Source organism: Nerophis lumbriciformis, linkage group LG18, assembly GCF_033978685.3.
Source record: "Nerophis lumbriciformis linkage group LG18, RoL_Nlum_v2.1, whole genome shotgun sequence".
NCBI lineage: Eukaryota > Metazoa > Chordata > Actinopteri > Syngnathiformes > Syngnathidae > Nerophis > Nerophis lumbriciformis.
In genome coordinates this window covers 15,769,703-15,784,521 of record NC_084565.2, presented here as the reverse complement: position 1 = coordinate 15,784,521, position 14,819 = coordinate 15,769,703, and the positions used below count along the sequence as shown (strand labels likewise).

The 14,819-nt window shown below is 42.5% G+C and overlaps 1 protein-coding gene across 4 annotated transcripts in view; it reads right to left on the bottom strand.

Moving 5' to 3' along the window:
* Positions 1-14,819, bottom strand: part of plcg2 (phospholipase C, gamma 2) — a 148,123-nt gene that overhangs the window by 84,660 nt on the left and 48,644 nt on the right. For all 4 annotated transcript variants that reach the window (XM_061977752.2, XM_061977754.2, XM_061977753.2 and 1 more), the window contains 2 exons: positions 242-410; positions 52-147 (listed from right to left, as the gene is read on the bottom strand). In XM_061977752.2, coding sequence (XP_061833736.2) covers positions 52-147; positions 242-410 — 265 coding nt within the window. The remainder of the gene's footprint in view (positions 1-51; positions 148-241; positions 411-14,819) is intronic.

Here is a 14,819-nt window from a genome sequence, read left to right as displayed (position 1 = left end):
GTTAGCACAAAAAAAATGTTTTTTTCTTTAGAGTTGTTGGAGTAAAAGTACCTGATTCACAGGATCCCACATCTCCAAGTCTCCTTGTTTCTGCCAAGTTCTGAAGTCTTTGGTGACAACACTACCATCAACACTGAGCTTCTTATGCTGCACATAGACACACAAAGCACCACTGCTTTTAATCAAACACTTATGTCAACACCTCACACACATACACACACGCACAAACACAGTATGTTACTTTGAGGATAATTTTGCCCTTCAGTTGTGTGGGAGAAGGTAGCTGCTCAGCCATTTGCTCCACTGGGTCAATTAGTAGTTTGTCTCCAAACACGTCCCTGAAGATTCGAGCCATCTGACGCTGCTGCTCCAGTGGGCAATGCTCTTCTATGGACAGTATGACTGGGAACCTGACAGAGAAAAGACATGTGTTACGTGATACTCCATCCATCCATCCATCCATTTTCTACCGCTTGGCCCTTTTGGGGTCGCGGTCTTGTTGCTAAAAGTATTGAAAAAATATATCTTACAGAAAATAATAATTTAACAGGAAATATCTGAAAGGGTTCAAATATAAAATGGCAGTTACCAGAACCCTGTCTGTTATCACTTTTTGTTCTATGTGTGCAATGCTAACAAGATGGCGCCACAGATTGTCACCACGGTACTGCACTCTCTCGTAGTTGTTGCATTTTTCTGTATTTTTGCAGTTTTTTTGTTCCCTTTCTCTGGTCTCTTTCATCAGCAAGGAACTATTAAACATTGGACAGTCGTCTGCTGAACCTTTTTCACCGGTTCTGATTGAACCACAGAGTTGCGCAGAGATTCTTGCCGGAAGGCAACTATGGACTTTCCCAGAAACGCTGCAGATGGGGTAAACGAGCTGGCACGTTCGTTAAACTGAGGCAGCAGGGATTACGCACTGTGCTTCCTAATGTAACAAGGTTGCGTACGCACAAAAGCCTGTCGTGTGCCATAGAAGTTAAAAACTGCTTAGCCTGTAATAAGGACTGCAAGAGATGGACAAAGGTATCAACATAGCATCTACTGTCCTGCTTTGATTATACTGATTGGAGTGTATTTTAACTTGTGTCAGAAAATCTCAACAATCTCACTGTCACTGACATCATACATCAGTTCCTGTGATGACATGCATGTGCAGACCAGGATCTTTTGCAACCAACCCCCTCTCCCCATCCACACTTATCTTCCCCCAAGTCAGAGCAAACATGTGCGTAACTAAATACCAAATTGTATGTTCTGACTATACTTATAAGCAGAGGTTCTTCAGCTGTTGAGGAAGTCATGTAGTGAGTTTGAGTTCATTTCCAACATGCAAGCATACAACATGATACGTCACAATTTCCAGTTTCTCTTTTCAACATGTTCGAAAAGGAGTAGGAAGAAGCAGAGTTTATTTAATCCTACCCCTTTGTAACAGTTGCTAAAACTTTTGTTCACTTCCTGTTCTCAATTTATTCACAATATACTCCATAAGTAATCAAAATCTAAATAAATAAATAAATAAATAATACTAGGTGAAGTAAGTTACATTTCATATAGTGAGATGAGTAAGATTATTTTGAAACTGAATGGATGGATGAAATAAATTCAGAATGTTTATCATGGTTCTTTTTCTTTGTACTTTGAAAACACTTTTAAGTTTGAAGAGTTTCTTGAAGTGGATTATATTAGTACATTGTTTGATTTCTTTGCTTAATCCATTCCATAATTTAATTCCACATACTGATATACTGAATGTCTTAAGTGTTGTACATGCATACAAATGTTTTAAATTACATGTTTCTCTAAGATTCTATTTCTCCTCTTTTTTTGAGAAGAATTGTTGTATATTCTTGGGTAGCAGGTTATAGTTTGCTTTGTGTATAATTTTAGCTGTTTGCAAATTCACTGTGTCGTGGAATTTCAGGATTTTTCATTCAATAAATAAGGGGTTTGTATGGTCTCTATATCCAACATTATGTATTATTCTAACTGATCTTTTTTGTAACACGGTTAATGAATGAAGTGTACTTTTGTAGTTATTTCCCCATATTTCTACACAATAACTCAGATATGGTAACACTAGCGAGCAGTTGAGAATATGAAGTGATTTTTGGTCTAGAACATGTTTTCCTTTATTCATTATTGACGTGTTTCTTGCTATTTATGTTGTATATTTTTTACATGAGATTTCCAGTTCAATTTATCATCAATCATTATACCTAGAAATTTGGTTTCATTTACTCTTTCAATTTATATTCTGTCTATTTGTATTTGTGTTTGACTTTCTCTTCTACTGTTACCAAAAAGCATTATTTTACTTTTACTGAGATTCAAAGATAGTCTGTTTTTGTCAAACCATCTTTTTCACGGCGAAGATGAGAAGTATCCAAACTGATGTTAACGTGGAAATGAGTGCTGGCTCGCGGCAATTTCATAGCTGGCTTACGCACATTTCTACAGGCTGTAGATACTTTGGCTACACACATAAATATGGTGCTGGGTAACAGTTCACATAAAAAGTGCCAACTTTTACTCCTCAGAGTGATTGATGTGCACTTCAGAGACATATGAACAATTATCCTCCTTCCCCAAAATAAATTATTTCCCCAATGCATTTTCTGCTTCATATTCACATTTATATTTGTGAGAACATGTATTAATTTATCTGGGCAATCATTTCACCACCTATTGCTGTCATTACGTGATCCTGTGACGATCCTTGGCCATGTCAGGCAGACAGCAGCAGCGGGTGGTCGCGGAACCTGAGACTGAAGAGGATGTCACATATCAGGCTGCTCCTGCAAGAAGCTCTCCTTTATTGTATTGTTTTACTGAGTAATCAAACACAAGTCCAATACTTTGTGGTATGCTGGAATGTTTACATTTAAAAGATTTTAAACAAATCCATTCATCCGTTTTCTACCACAATTTCCATTTTCCCCCATGTACATCCATATTTAGTAGGAAAGCCATGCAACTCTTTGTGCATGAAAGCCAAGGTCTTTAGCACTTATCAGAGCAGGGTTTGTTAACCTTTTTGACCTCGGGCCATACTTTTCAGGGCCCAGGGCCTACTGATTTAGTAATCTTACTTTTGATTGTAACCGGATTCAATAATTATATCGAACCGACTTACAGTTTAATATGATAAACCTTGTCAAATGATATGAAACCACATGTTAATCACAAAGAGTATTATCAAAACTTAGGTCAGGCTTACAACAGAAATAAATACTAATCAAATATACTGTAACAAAAGGGATTCATAAAAAACTGATGAAAAATAAATGTACATACAATTACACAGTGCTAAAATAAATAAATTCTAACTAAATTAATAATAAATAATAGTAAAATATAGAGATGTCAGATAATGGCTTTTTTGCCGATATCCGATATTCCCATATTCCGATATTGTCCAACTCTTAATTACCGATTCCGATATATACAGTTGTGGAATTAACACATTATTATGCCTAATTTTGTTGTGATGCCCCGCTGGATGCATTAAACAAAGTAACAAAGTTTTCTAAAATAAGAGAACAACTTCAACTCAAGTTATGGAAAAAAGTGCCAACATGCCACTGCCATATTTATTATTGAAGTCACAAAGTGCATACATTTTTTTAACATGCCTCAAAACAGCAGCTTGGAATTTGGGACATGCTCTCCCTGAGATAATCCTGATACCCACTACAACTATGGGAAATACTATACTTTGACTTTCACAAAGTGCATTTTTTTTTTTTTTTTTTTTTAAACATGCCTCAAAACAACAGCTACAAAAACAATGAAGGCACACAGCTTCAGTCCAGAGTATACTAGAGTAATAGAGTAAACAATAACATAGTCCTTTAGTGCAAGACTGCCTGGTATACTGTATAACAGGAAATTATGAATTGGGCTCAATCTGCCCTGCTCTAACATATTTGTATGAGTAACACAAATGTGCTGCAAGCTAGTGGTGAGTGCTTGAGGTGGACTAGCAGTCAGCCAGCGCTTCTGAAATGCTGCGTTGAGACAGGGCACCTCCGTTCACTGCAAACTGCTTTCAGTGTTTGCTTTTCATCCATCTTCCGCTTGTATTCATCGTGTATCTCCTTATGATTCTTGAAGAGGTGGGAGATCAAATTGCTTGTATTAAAGGAAGACGTCTTGGTTCCTCCTCGCATAACCAACTTTTTGCAGTCATTGCAAATTGTCGTTTTTTTATCCGTCAGACACACTTTAAAATAATCCCAAACCATACACATGGTGTCGTTATTTAGTCACCAAGCGAGCTTGCTTGTTAGCCACGGCTACAGCACCGGCAACAACACACTCTTGTTGTTGTTATGCTCCGCTTGCGGCAGTTTGATGAGGTCATCAAGCCATACTTGCCAACCCTCCCGATTTTTCTGGGAGACTCTTGAATTTCAGTGCTCCTCCCGAAAATCTCCCGGGGCAACCATTCTCCCGGACAACAATATTAAGAGCGTGTCGTGATGGCACTGCCTTTAGCGTCCTGTACAACCTGTCGAAACAGCCGCTTTTTCACCATACAAACAGCGTGCTGAGTCAGTCACATGTTGTATGCGGCTTCTGCATACGCTCGACAGTGACTGCAAGACTTACTTGATCAAAAGCCATACAGGTCACACTGAGGGTGGCCGTATAAACAACTTTAACACTGTTACAAATATGCGCCACACTGTGAACCCACACCAAACAAGAATGACAAACACATTTCGGGAGAACATCCGCACTGTAACACAACATAAACACAACAGAACAAATACCCAGAATCCCTTGCATCTCTAACTCTTCCGGGTTACAATATACACCCCCGCAACCACCAACCCCAACCCCCCAACCCCGCCCCCGCACCTCAATCCCCCCCAATCTCCCGAATTCGAAGGTCTCAAGGTTGGCAAGTATGCATCAAGCGTCGCCAGTAAACCTCTCATGCTGCAGTCGTCAACTCCTGTGTTGTGTGTGGGAGAGGGGAGAGGAGAGAGGGGAGGGGCTGCTGACTGGAAGACGCAACTGCTCTGTACTGCTCCCTACGTCCGTGTTTTACCAGATATGTAGCGCTCCGTACAGCGGCGTTTTAAAAAGTCATTAATTTTACTTTTTGAAACCGATACCGATAATTTCCGATATTACATTTTAAAGCATTTATCGGCCGATATTATCGGAAATCTCTAGTAATATATATGTTTCTTAGATAAACTGTCTATAATAAAATTAAAGTGTAAATGAAAATACAGCTTCACCACTTCGGCTATAATTTTTGCTCTTAAGAAACTTCTCTATGGCTTTACTCTTGACTTCTTCTGGTTTGTTTGAAACAGAGAGAGTTAATGGCCAACTCAGTTTCAGAGTTGGTCCCAAACATGGCGCCCTGTAATTATGTGAAGGGCTTTTCACCAATCAGAGATAGTATGGCCAGACAAGCTCATAAATGATTGGTCAAAAGCCCCTCACATGACTACATGGTTTTATGTTTGGGACCAAGTCCTAAACTGAGATGACCATAATCTTTCTGCACATGGCTCTGGTTTGAAAGTCAATACTGCCACAAGTGGTGAAAAAGTGAGTTATAACGGAGTACTGCTGCCGCTCATACGTACCACAGCTGATAAATAGATCATTTTTGCCGGCCTTCTAAGGGGGCGCTTGCAGCCCAACAATGGTTGAGAAACATTGCATCAGAGTTATAGCCTGGGGGAAGAAGCTGTTCTTATGTCGGGTTGTTATGGCCTACAGTGATCTGTAGTGCCGTCGGAGGGGAGCGATTTATTTTTTCAGATTTTAAAAATCTTGCACTTTTATTTTTGTCTTTAAACTACAGGTCTATTTGTTGGGCTGGGTGGATTGTTTTAAGACCAGTTTTCGAGGGGAAAAATAAAAACGTTTACTGCATCCAAATTGCACTGAATGTCTTGAATGTGCTTAATAAAAAATGTGACAAAAAAATAGTACACACCAAAGACGCCAACCAGATGTTGGAGGATAAATAGTTGGAGGCTTAGGCACCAGCATGTAGATCTGATCTGGCCTATATTAGTCTATGAGCATGAACTGGTATAGTCTTCTCAGATTAGAGGCAAAACATATTCTAAGACAAACTGGCCAGTCCAATTGCGATCGATTGACTGTCCTGGGAATACAATGGTAGAGTAGTGACGTAGAGTAGTTCTCATAAACGCCTAGTGTCTATGAGAACATCGTAGACACAAGGGGTGGAAAACTACACCAAAACTTGATTAAAACTTCAATTTAAATTCTCTTATTCATTTTTTTTAGGATAAACTGTTGGATAGAGAAGCCCAAACAACAAACACAAACAATCAATGTTGACAGATGTCACAAGGGAAACAAGGAAGCAGGGCAATGAAAACAAGCCCAAAACAGGTAACCCACCAAATTGTGAAAAACATACATACCTTTATAATTGCACAATGCATATGCTACAGGAACATTATAAACACATAATAATATTAAATATTTGTCAAGACTTGGTCCTGGGTGTTAGCTTTTCCGGGATGCAACGGAAAGTTGGCTCGGGCGAGACGGGAATTAAGGTACATGATTTATTTAATATATAAAAAAAGTACAAACGAAAAGCGCGCACAGTGGCGGAGAATAAACTATGAAACCAAAAGACTATAGCAAAAAAAGTACAAATGAAAAGCACGCACAGTGGCGGAAACTATGAACAATTAAACAAAACATTAACTGTGGCTTGATAAACAAAAACTTACTTGGCATGGAACCGGCATGAAAAAAGAGCAGCAAGGATCATAAGGGTGTGGAGAGTGTGCAGAAGCATATATGGGGGGGTCGTCAGAACGACAAACTGAAAAGAATGAACTTAAATACTATGGACATGATTAGTGAAAGCAGGTGCGTGACTCAAAACGTGAAACAGGTGCGTGACGTGACAGGTGAAAACTAATGGTTGCTATGGTGACAAAACAAAAGTGCACAAAAAGTCCAAAACCCAAAACGAACATGACCAAAACAAAAACATGATCACACAGACATGACAGAGCCCCTCCCTTAAGGACAGATACCAGATGTCCAAACAGAAAAAAAAATTAACAATAGTCATGGGAGGGCGGGAGGGGGACATGGCGGTGGGTCGCCAGCCCAAGTGGCCCCGAATCCACCGAGGCAAAGTCAAGTGGCGGCGGCGAGTGGAACGCCGCTGCAGCAGGCGAGGCGGGCGCCCAGGGATTGGCCACATTCGTGGCCGACTGGGAGGTGGGCGCACTTGGCGTGGCGGACGACCAGGTAGCGGCCATATCCGTGGCCGACGAGGAGACAGGCGCGTCGTCAACTTGGCAGGCGTGGCAGCTCGGCGTGGCAAGTCAGGCGGCGAAGCTCAGCGTGGCGCGTCCGGCGGCGAAGCTCGGCGTGGGTCTTGGTCTTGGTCTAGGCGTGGGTCTTGGTCTTGGTCTAGGTCTTGGCATGGCGGGTCTTGGTCTTGGCATGGCGGGTCTTGGTCTTGGCATGGCGGGTCTTGGTCTTGGCATGGCGGGTCTTGGGCTTGGTCTTGGCATGGCGGGTCTTGGTCTTGGCATGGCGGGTCTTGGCGTCGTTGAGCTGCGACTGGCGGCACTTGGCGTCATTGAGCTGCGACTGGCGGCACTTGGCGTCGTTGAGCTGCGACTGGCGGCACTTGCCGTCGTTGAGCTGCGACTGGCGGCACTTGGCGTCGTTGAGCTGCGACTGGCGGCACTTGGCATCGTGGAGCTGGTACCGGAGCTTGGCGTGGTGGGTCTTGGTCTTGGTCTTGGCGTGGAGGGTCTTGGTCTTGGACTTGGCGTGGAGGGTCTTGGTCTTGGACTTGGCGTGGAGGGTCTTGGTCTTGGACTTGGCGTGGAGGGTCTTGGTCTTGGACTTGGCGTGGAGGGTCCTGGTCTTGGCTTGGCAGTGCTTGGTCTTGGCTTGGCAGTGCTTGGCGGCGTGGAGCTGGTACCGGAGCTTGGCATGATGCGGCTAGGCGTGGTGCGGGTACTGGAGTCTGCCGTGGAACTTGGCGTGGTGGAGCTGGTGCTAGCCCTGGTGCGGCAACAGGTGCAGCGACAGGTGCTAGCCGTGGTGCTAGCCGTGGAGCTAGCCGTGGAGCTGCGACTGGAGCTAGCCGTGGAGCTAGCCTTGGAGCAGGTGGAGGTGGCCTAGCTGGGGGTTGCGGCTTGGCAGGTCGGAAGACTGGTGAGGGCGGTCATGCTGGAGGCTGTGGCTTGACGGGTCGGAAGACTGGTGGTGGCGGCCGTGCTGGAGGCTGTGGCTTGACATCGTGCTGCTGAGCCACCCCACCTGAACAATTCCCAGCCCTAGCCCCCCCCCTCAAGGGGCGGATACCAGACGCGCTCCCTGCGGTCTGGAACTCTCTGTAGGGGTAGGCGGAGGAGGGCAGAAACTTCCCCATTAAATTCTCCAAATTGTCTTTCTTGTGCCTGGGATTGAGTGGGTGAAAAAACATTGTTTTGTGTCTTGGGTGTGGCTTGAGTCCTGGGGGGCGGGGAATCAAAAGAAAAAGAATTCAGAAAAAAAAAATCCTGGTTTTTGACGTCATCAGGGCGAAGCCGGGCTGGCTGCTGCTTGCTTCCGCTCGGAGGGGGAGGGGCATGTGGGAGCGGCGTGTCCTGCAGGCTCGCGGAAGTTCTTCCTGACGTCCTTCGTCTTTGGCGGCGCTTCCGTGGCTGAGGTGACGCTGTGTCGTCCTGGGACCAAATGAAGTCTCTATACTCCATGGAGGAGTAGCGCCGCGTTTCCTCCTCCATCGCGCACAGGACCGCCCAAGAAGCCTCGTCGAAAGTGTCCAACTCTCGTGCGGAAAAGCGAGTCTGCTGACGACCTACTGTCAAGACTTGGTCCTGGGTGTTAGCTTTTCCGGGATGCAACGGAAAGTTGGCTCGGGCGAGACGGGAATTAAGGTACATGATTTATTTAATATATAAAAAAAGTACAAACGAAAAGCGCGCACAGTGGCAGAGAATAAACTATGAAACCAAAAGACTATAGCAAAAAAAGTACAAATGAAAAGCACGCACAGTGGCGGAAACTATGAACAATTAAACAAAACATTAACTGTGGCTTGATAAACAAAAACTTACTTGGCATGGAACCGGCATGAAAAAAGAGCAGCAAGGATCATAAGGGTGTGGAGAGTGTGCAGAAGCATATATGGGGGGGTCGTCAGAACGACAAACTGAAAAGAATGAACTTAAATACTATGGACATGATTAGTGAAAGCAGGTGCGTGACTCAAAACGTGAAACAGGTGCGTGACGTGACAGGTGAAAACTAATGGTTGCTATGGTGACAAAACAAAAGTGCACAAAAAGTCCAAAACCCAAAACGAACATGACCAAAACAAAAACATGATCACACAGACATGACAATATTTAACTTAAATCTTTTGAATTACTTGAGATATGCAAATCCTAATGATGAATTTGTCATGAATTTGTCTCATTGTGTTTTGGGACTGTGAAACTCTTGTACAATTTTTTATTTTAGTTGTATTCACATACATTTGATACATATATACTACTTTATTTTATCCGTATTATCTTTGATATTGTTTCTAACTTATAGTGTTTTGTGTGGACATTTGTTCAGCAAATAGTTTTTATTATGCCACAAATTTTTTTTAGATGAGGGAACATTTGTGTAATATAAAAGTGTGATATCACTGTCAAAAATTACTGTGCTGCACTCGGTTTGGGTGGAGTGATAATCGATCCATTGGTGACCCCTTGTGGTCACAGTGATTCCTTAAAGTTGAGCCCATGACGCAGTTTGTTTCACTTGATAAAAATAGGAATCATATGATGTAACGTTTAGTTGCTGGACTTTTATTAGTAGGTTGCACAGTGAAGTACATATTCCGTACAATTGACCACTAAATGGTAACACCCGAATAAGTTTGTCAGCTTGTTTAAGTCGAGGTCCACTTAAATTGATTCATGATACAGATATATACTATCATATATACTATCATCATAATACAGTCATCACACAAGATAATCATCAGGGTGTATACATTGAATTATTTACATTATTTACAATTCGGGGTGTGGGGGGGGGGGGGGGGGGGTTAGGTTTGGTTGTTATCATCAGTCATCAACAATTGAGAACAGAGAAATGGATATTGAAACAGTGTAGGTCTGACTTGGTAGGATATCTACAGCAAGTAGTGGACATACAGAGAGGGAGAGAGATCAGAAGGCATAAGAAAAATATCTGCATTTGATTGTTTAGATTTGATTATTAACAACAATCCGGGGAGGGTGTTAGTTTAGGGTTGAAGTTGCCTGGAGGTGTACTTTTATTGCGGTTTTGAAGGAGGATAGAGATGCCCTTTCTTTTATACCTGTTACCTTTGTTATATTACAGGCAATATTTCTTCATCTATCTAATGGAGCGTGTCTATATATATTGAGCTTTATGTATACATATTGATGTTTGTTTATATTTCTGTGTTGCAGTTTTACAATTTGCAAATGACTTCACTAAAACACAAGAAAAAGACAATTGTTGTGTGCTTATTGGAGGACATTTCGCTGTTAGTTGGCTGCCGAGCTTTGCACAAGTATACAAACTGCGGGGGCAGTACAGTAAAAAGACACTAACTAATACGGCGGGCTTAAACAATAGAACATACAGTATCCACAGAAGATGAGTTTACGCTCAGGAAATATGTATCAAAGAAAAGATATTCAAGATGGGGATGTTGAAGACAAGCAGCGACTGAATGAAAAACAAGTTACAGGGACTTTTCAAATATTTGATGCTAAATTCTATCATCCAAGACATCCACCAGGCCTTCTCAGCGATCAATATCGTCAGCCTCTTCCCCCACGAAAGCATATGGCAAGTCAAAGGCAGCCTAAGCGGCATTAGCTTATGTTGAAAAAGATGCAGACATGATGCAACGCAGAGTTTATATGGAAGCGAGCATGTTAAATCAAAAGGCTGATTGTGATTCCAGATTCCATTTATTAAATGTCAAAAAGCAGTTGCTGCCGCTGCACCTGAAACTGCTGTATATATGAAGAAGCTGAAAATGAAAGTGGGGAGTTACAGAAGGGTGTGCCGTACTGAAGAGAAATGTTTTAATGCAACCCAACGCACGAGTGAATATGTGAAAAAGCAATCTGAATTGTTGTCTCATGAGCTTCCTTCAAGATAGTTTGGGGCACATAAAAAGAAAGATGCATGTGAAATACCTCAGACAAGACCAGCCACTGTTCCAAATATCCAAGCCAGCAATCATTCAACAGATGAAGAAATGACGCCCACCATCACAGTATTTGTCACACAAATATTCCAGCTAAACATTACCTGAAATACAAAGTGGACATGATTTTGCTAAATATCTGATTCGTAGAGAAATGGTGAGTTCGGGCTTGATGCAATTTGATGACAAACCACAGAATTACTGGTCATAGAAAGCATTTTGTCATGGTGCCATCAAAGATCTTCACCTCTCAGCAAGTGAAAAGCTAGATTTGCTGTCAAAATGGCTCGGACTCGAATCGTCACAGCAGACAAAGAGAATTTGTGCTATCCACATTCTAAATCCTGATGCAGAAGTCCATATGGTGTGGCACCGCCTTAAGGAGTGTTATGATAGGCCTGAGGTAATAGAAGAGGCTCTGTTTAAAAAGATTGAACATTTTCCGCGACTGAGTAATAAGACAATGTCAAACTGAGAGAACTGAGTGACATTCTCCCTGAACTGGAGTGTGCAAAGCAAGATGGTGCACTCCCAGGCCTTATTTATTTGGACACAGCGCGTGGCATACGACAAATTGTTGAGGAACTTCCATATTATATCCAAGAGAAGTGGATAACAAATGGAAGCAAGTACAACGAAGATTACAAAGTAGCTTTTCTTCCTTTCACTGTGTTCTTAAAGTTTGATTAGCAGCAAGCAAAAATAAAAAAAATATCCCAGCTTCCCCATTTATACTTCAAGCAGTCACTCAATCCCTAAAATTGAAAGGCTTGAAAAATACAGTGGCAAATCCTTTGTCACGGTAAAAGAGACAGACATCCCTGCCCCATCATCAGGTAAGGAAACCAGTCCTGCAACTAAAACGTCGATTGAATTAGATCGCCAGTGCGCAAGAAATCCCACCCACTGAAAAAATGCAAGCTCTTTAGACACAAACCCCTAGAAGAGCGTAAAGCATACCTAAGACAAAACCACATATGGTATGCTGTAGATCCACGGGACGGTGTACACCCTGAAAACCTGTGCTGTAAAACAGAAGACTACAGGCTGGAGAGCAACAGATTTTATACTTGAGTCCAAGGACGAGAAGTTACAAGTTCCCTTGCCAACCTTAATTGAGTGCGATACGAAGCCAGATGACAGGACTGAAATTCCATCCCTATATATTGCACACTGTCACCCCCACTTACAGCCAGTTGCTAACAAGATTCATCGCGTAGACCTTCCCATTCTCCTGCTCTTCGGAAGAGACATCTTAAGAGTGCTTAATGCTCCTTATGCACAATGGCTAGACATGGACTTGAAGGATCTGAACCTAGGAGTAGATGTTATTCCTTTGCAAAGAAGCCTCAGACTTTATAGGGACTTAAAAACAGACAGCTACACGTACCTGATATCTCGCAAGGAGAAGCCCTTTACAAGAAGAGGAATACTGTTTAAAGTCAACAGGCTGTATGACCCCTTTAGGGTTTGTTTCACCCTATAACAACACAAGGCAAAGCACTGGTATGAGATCTTTCTACTGGGCAGACATAGTGGGATGCAGACCTCCTTCCAGGGAAAGAAGCAGAATGGAAATCATGGAAGGACTCTTTACAGTCTCTTTAAGAGCTGCATATTCAGAGATTTTACAATCCAGTTTCCCTGATGTCGACACAAAGAAAGGAGTACATATTTTCAGACGCTTCCATGGTTGCTATAGGAGCTATTAACACTGATGGTCATTACCATGTTGGATTTGTCATGGCAAAATCAAAGCTAACTCCTCGCCCTGCTCATACAATACCATGTCTGGAGTGCTGAGCTGCTGTTTTAGCTGTGGAACTTTACAAACAAGTTATAGATGAAATTGACATAACAATCGATGCTGTAAAGTTTTTCACCAACAGTAAAATTGTGCTTGGGTACATTCACAACTCCAGTAGGTGGTTTTATATGTATGTTGAAAATCGTGTCACCCAAATCACACAAGATTCACCAACCCTGACCAGTAGTACTATATGCCAACACATTTATACCCTGCTGATCACACCACAAGGCCAACACCAAAAGCACAGCTACAAAACAGCAATTGGTTACTCCTAGGTCCAGCCTTCATGTATCATGACAACCCAATACTTGAACCAGACATCTTCTCACTTGTTGAGCCAGAAGCTGAGGATGAGATCCGTCCTAAAGTCACTTCTATGGCAACCAGGATCCTGTTTGGTGCACATTATTTTGAAAGATGTTCGAGCTGGAAGGCAATCGGTCAAACAATAGCCAAGCTTATTCATGCTGCATCTTCCTTTAAAAGAAAACTAAACAGTGGAAGTAGTAAGGGATGGAAATGCATCAAAGAAACGCCTACCCAAAGCGAACTCTGCCACGCTAAATTCGTAATCATTAGTTCTGTCCAGCATGAAGCTTTTGAGAGGAACTAAAATGTCTGGAAAACAGCCAAGCTTGGCCAAGGTGCAGTGCACTCAAGAAACTCAACCCTGTTATAGACTAAGATGGTCTGCTTTGTGTTGGAGGTTGTCTGTCGTCCGCCAACCTGTCAAGATCGAACAGCTTCCACTAATTATTCTTCAGATCGATCATATTTTTGTGCTACAATTTAGACTTTCATTAGCAAGTAGCTCACCAAGGACAACACTTTACAGATTGAGCTATAAGACTAGGTGGATCCTGGATAATTGGTTGTAAGCGTCTGGTTTTCACTGTCATCTACAAGTGTCATCTGCCGCAAACTAAGAGGAAGGGTTGAGACCCAGAAAATGGCAGTTTTGCCAGTTGACAGACTAATTCCAGAACCCCCATTATTTTCTGTCGGCCTTGACGTATTTGGACCATGGTCTAACATGTCGGACAAGATAAGGAGCTACAAACAGCAAGTGATGGGCTGTGCAGTCCACATCAATTTGGACGAAACCCTGTCAACAGACAGGTTTATTAACACCCTAAGAAGGTATTTTGCCATCGGGGGCCCAGCAAAATGTCTGAGGTGTGACAGAGGAATAAACTTTGTAGGCGCATGTAAGGAGCTAGCACTGACCTCAAAAGAAACACAAGTCAAAGCATACCTACAGGAGAGAGTATGCTTTTGGTTGTTTAATTCCCCTCATGCTTCCCACATGGGAGGCAGCTGGGAAAGGCTCATTGGAGTACCATGACAGATTCTCGATGCAATGTTGTTTCAAATAGGCCCAACACCTCTGACACATGAAGTCCTGTCAACGTTTATGTTATGGCAGAGGTAATGTCAAACGTCAATGCAAGACCTCTTGTGGCTGTATCCACTGATCCAGATATGCCAACCATACTTACTCCAGCAATGCTTCTCACTAAAAAAATTAATGTGGTATCAGCCCCCTATGGGAAATATGACACAGGTCAGATGTTTGGAAAGCAGTGGAAGAGGTTCCAGTGTCTCGCAAACACCTTCTGGAAGAGATGGAAAGGTCCACCTGTCCACACTGCAAAGCCGCAGGAAGTCGATGGATGACAAGCCAAATGTCAAAGCAGGTGATGTTGTCCTACTTAAAGACAGCCAGAATCCGAGAAATAAATGGCCAATGGGACTGATTATTCAGAC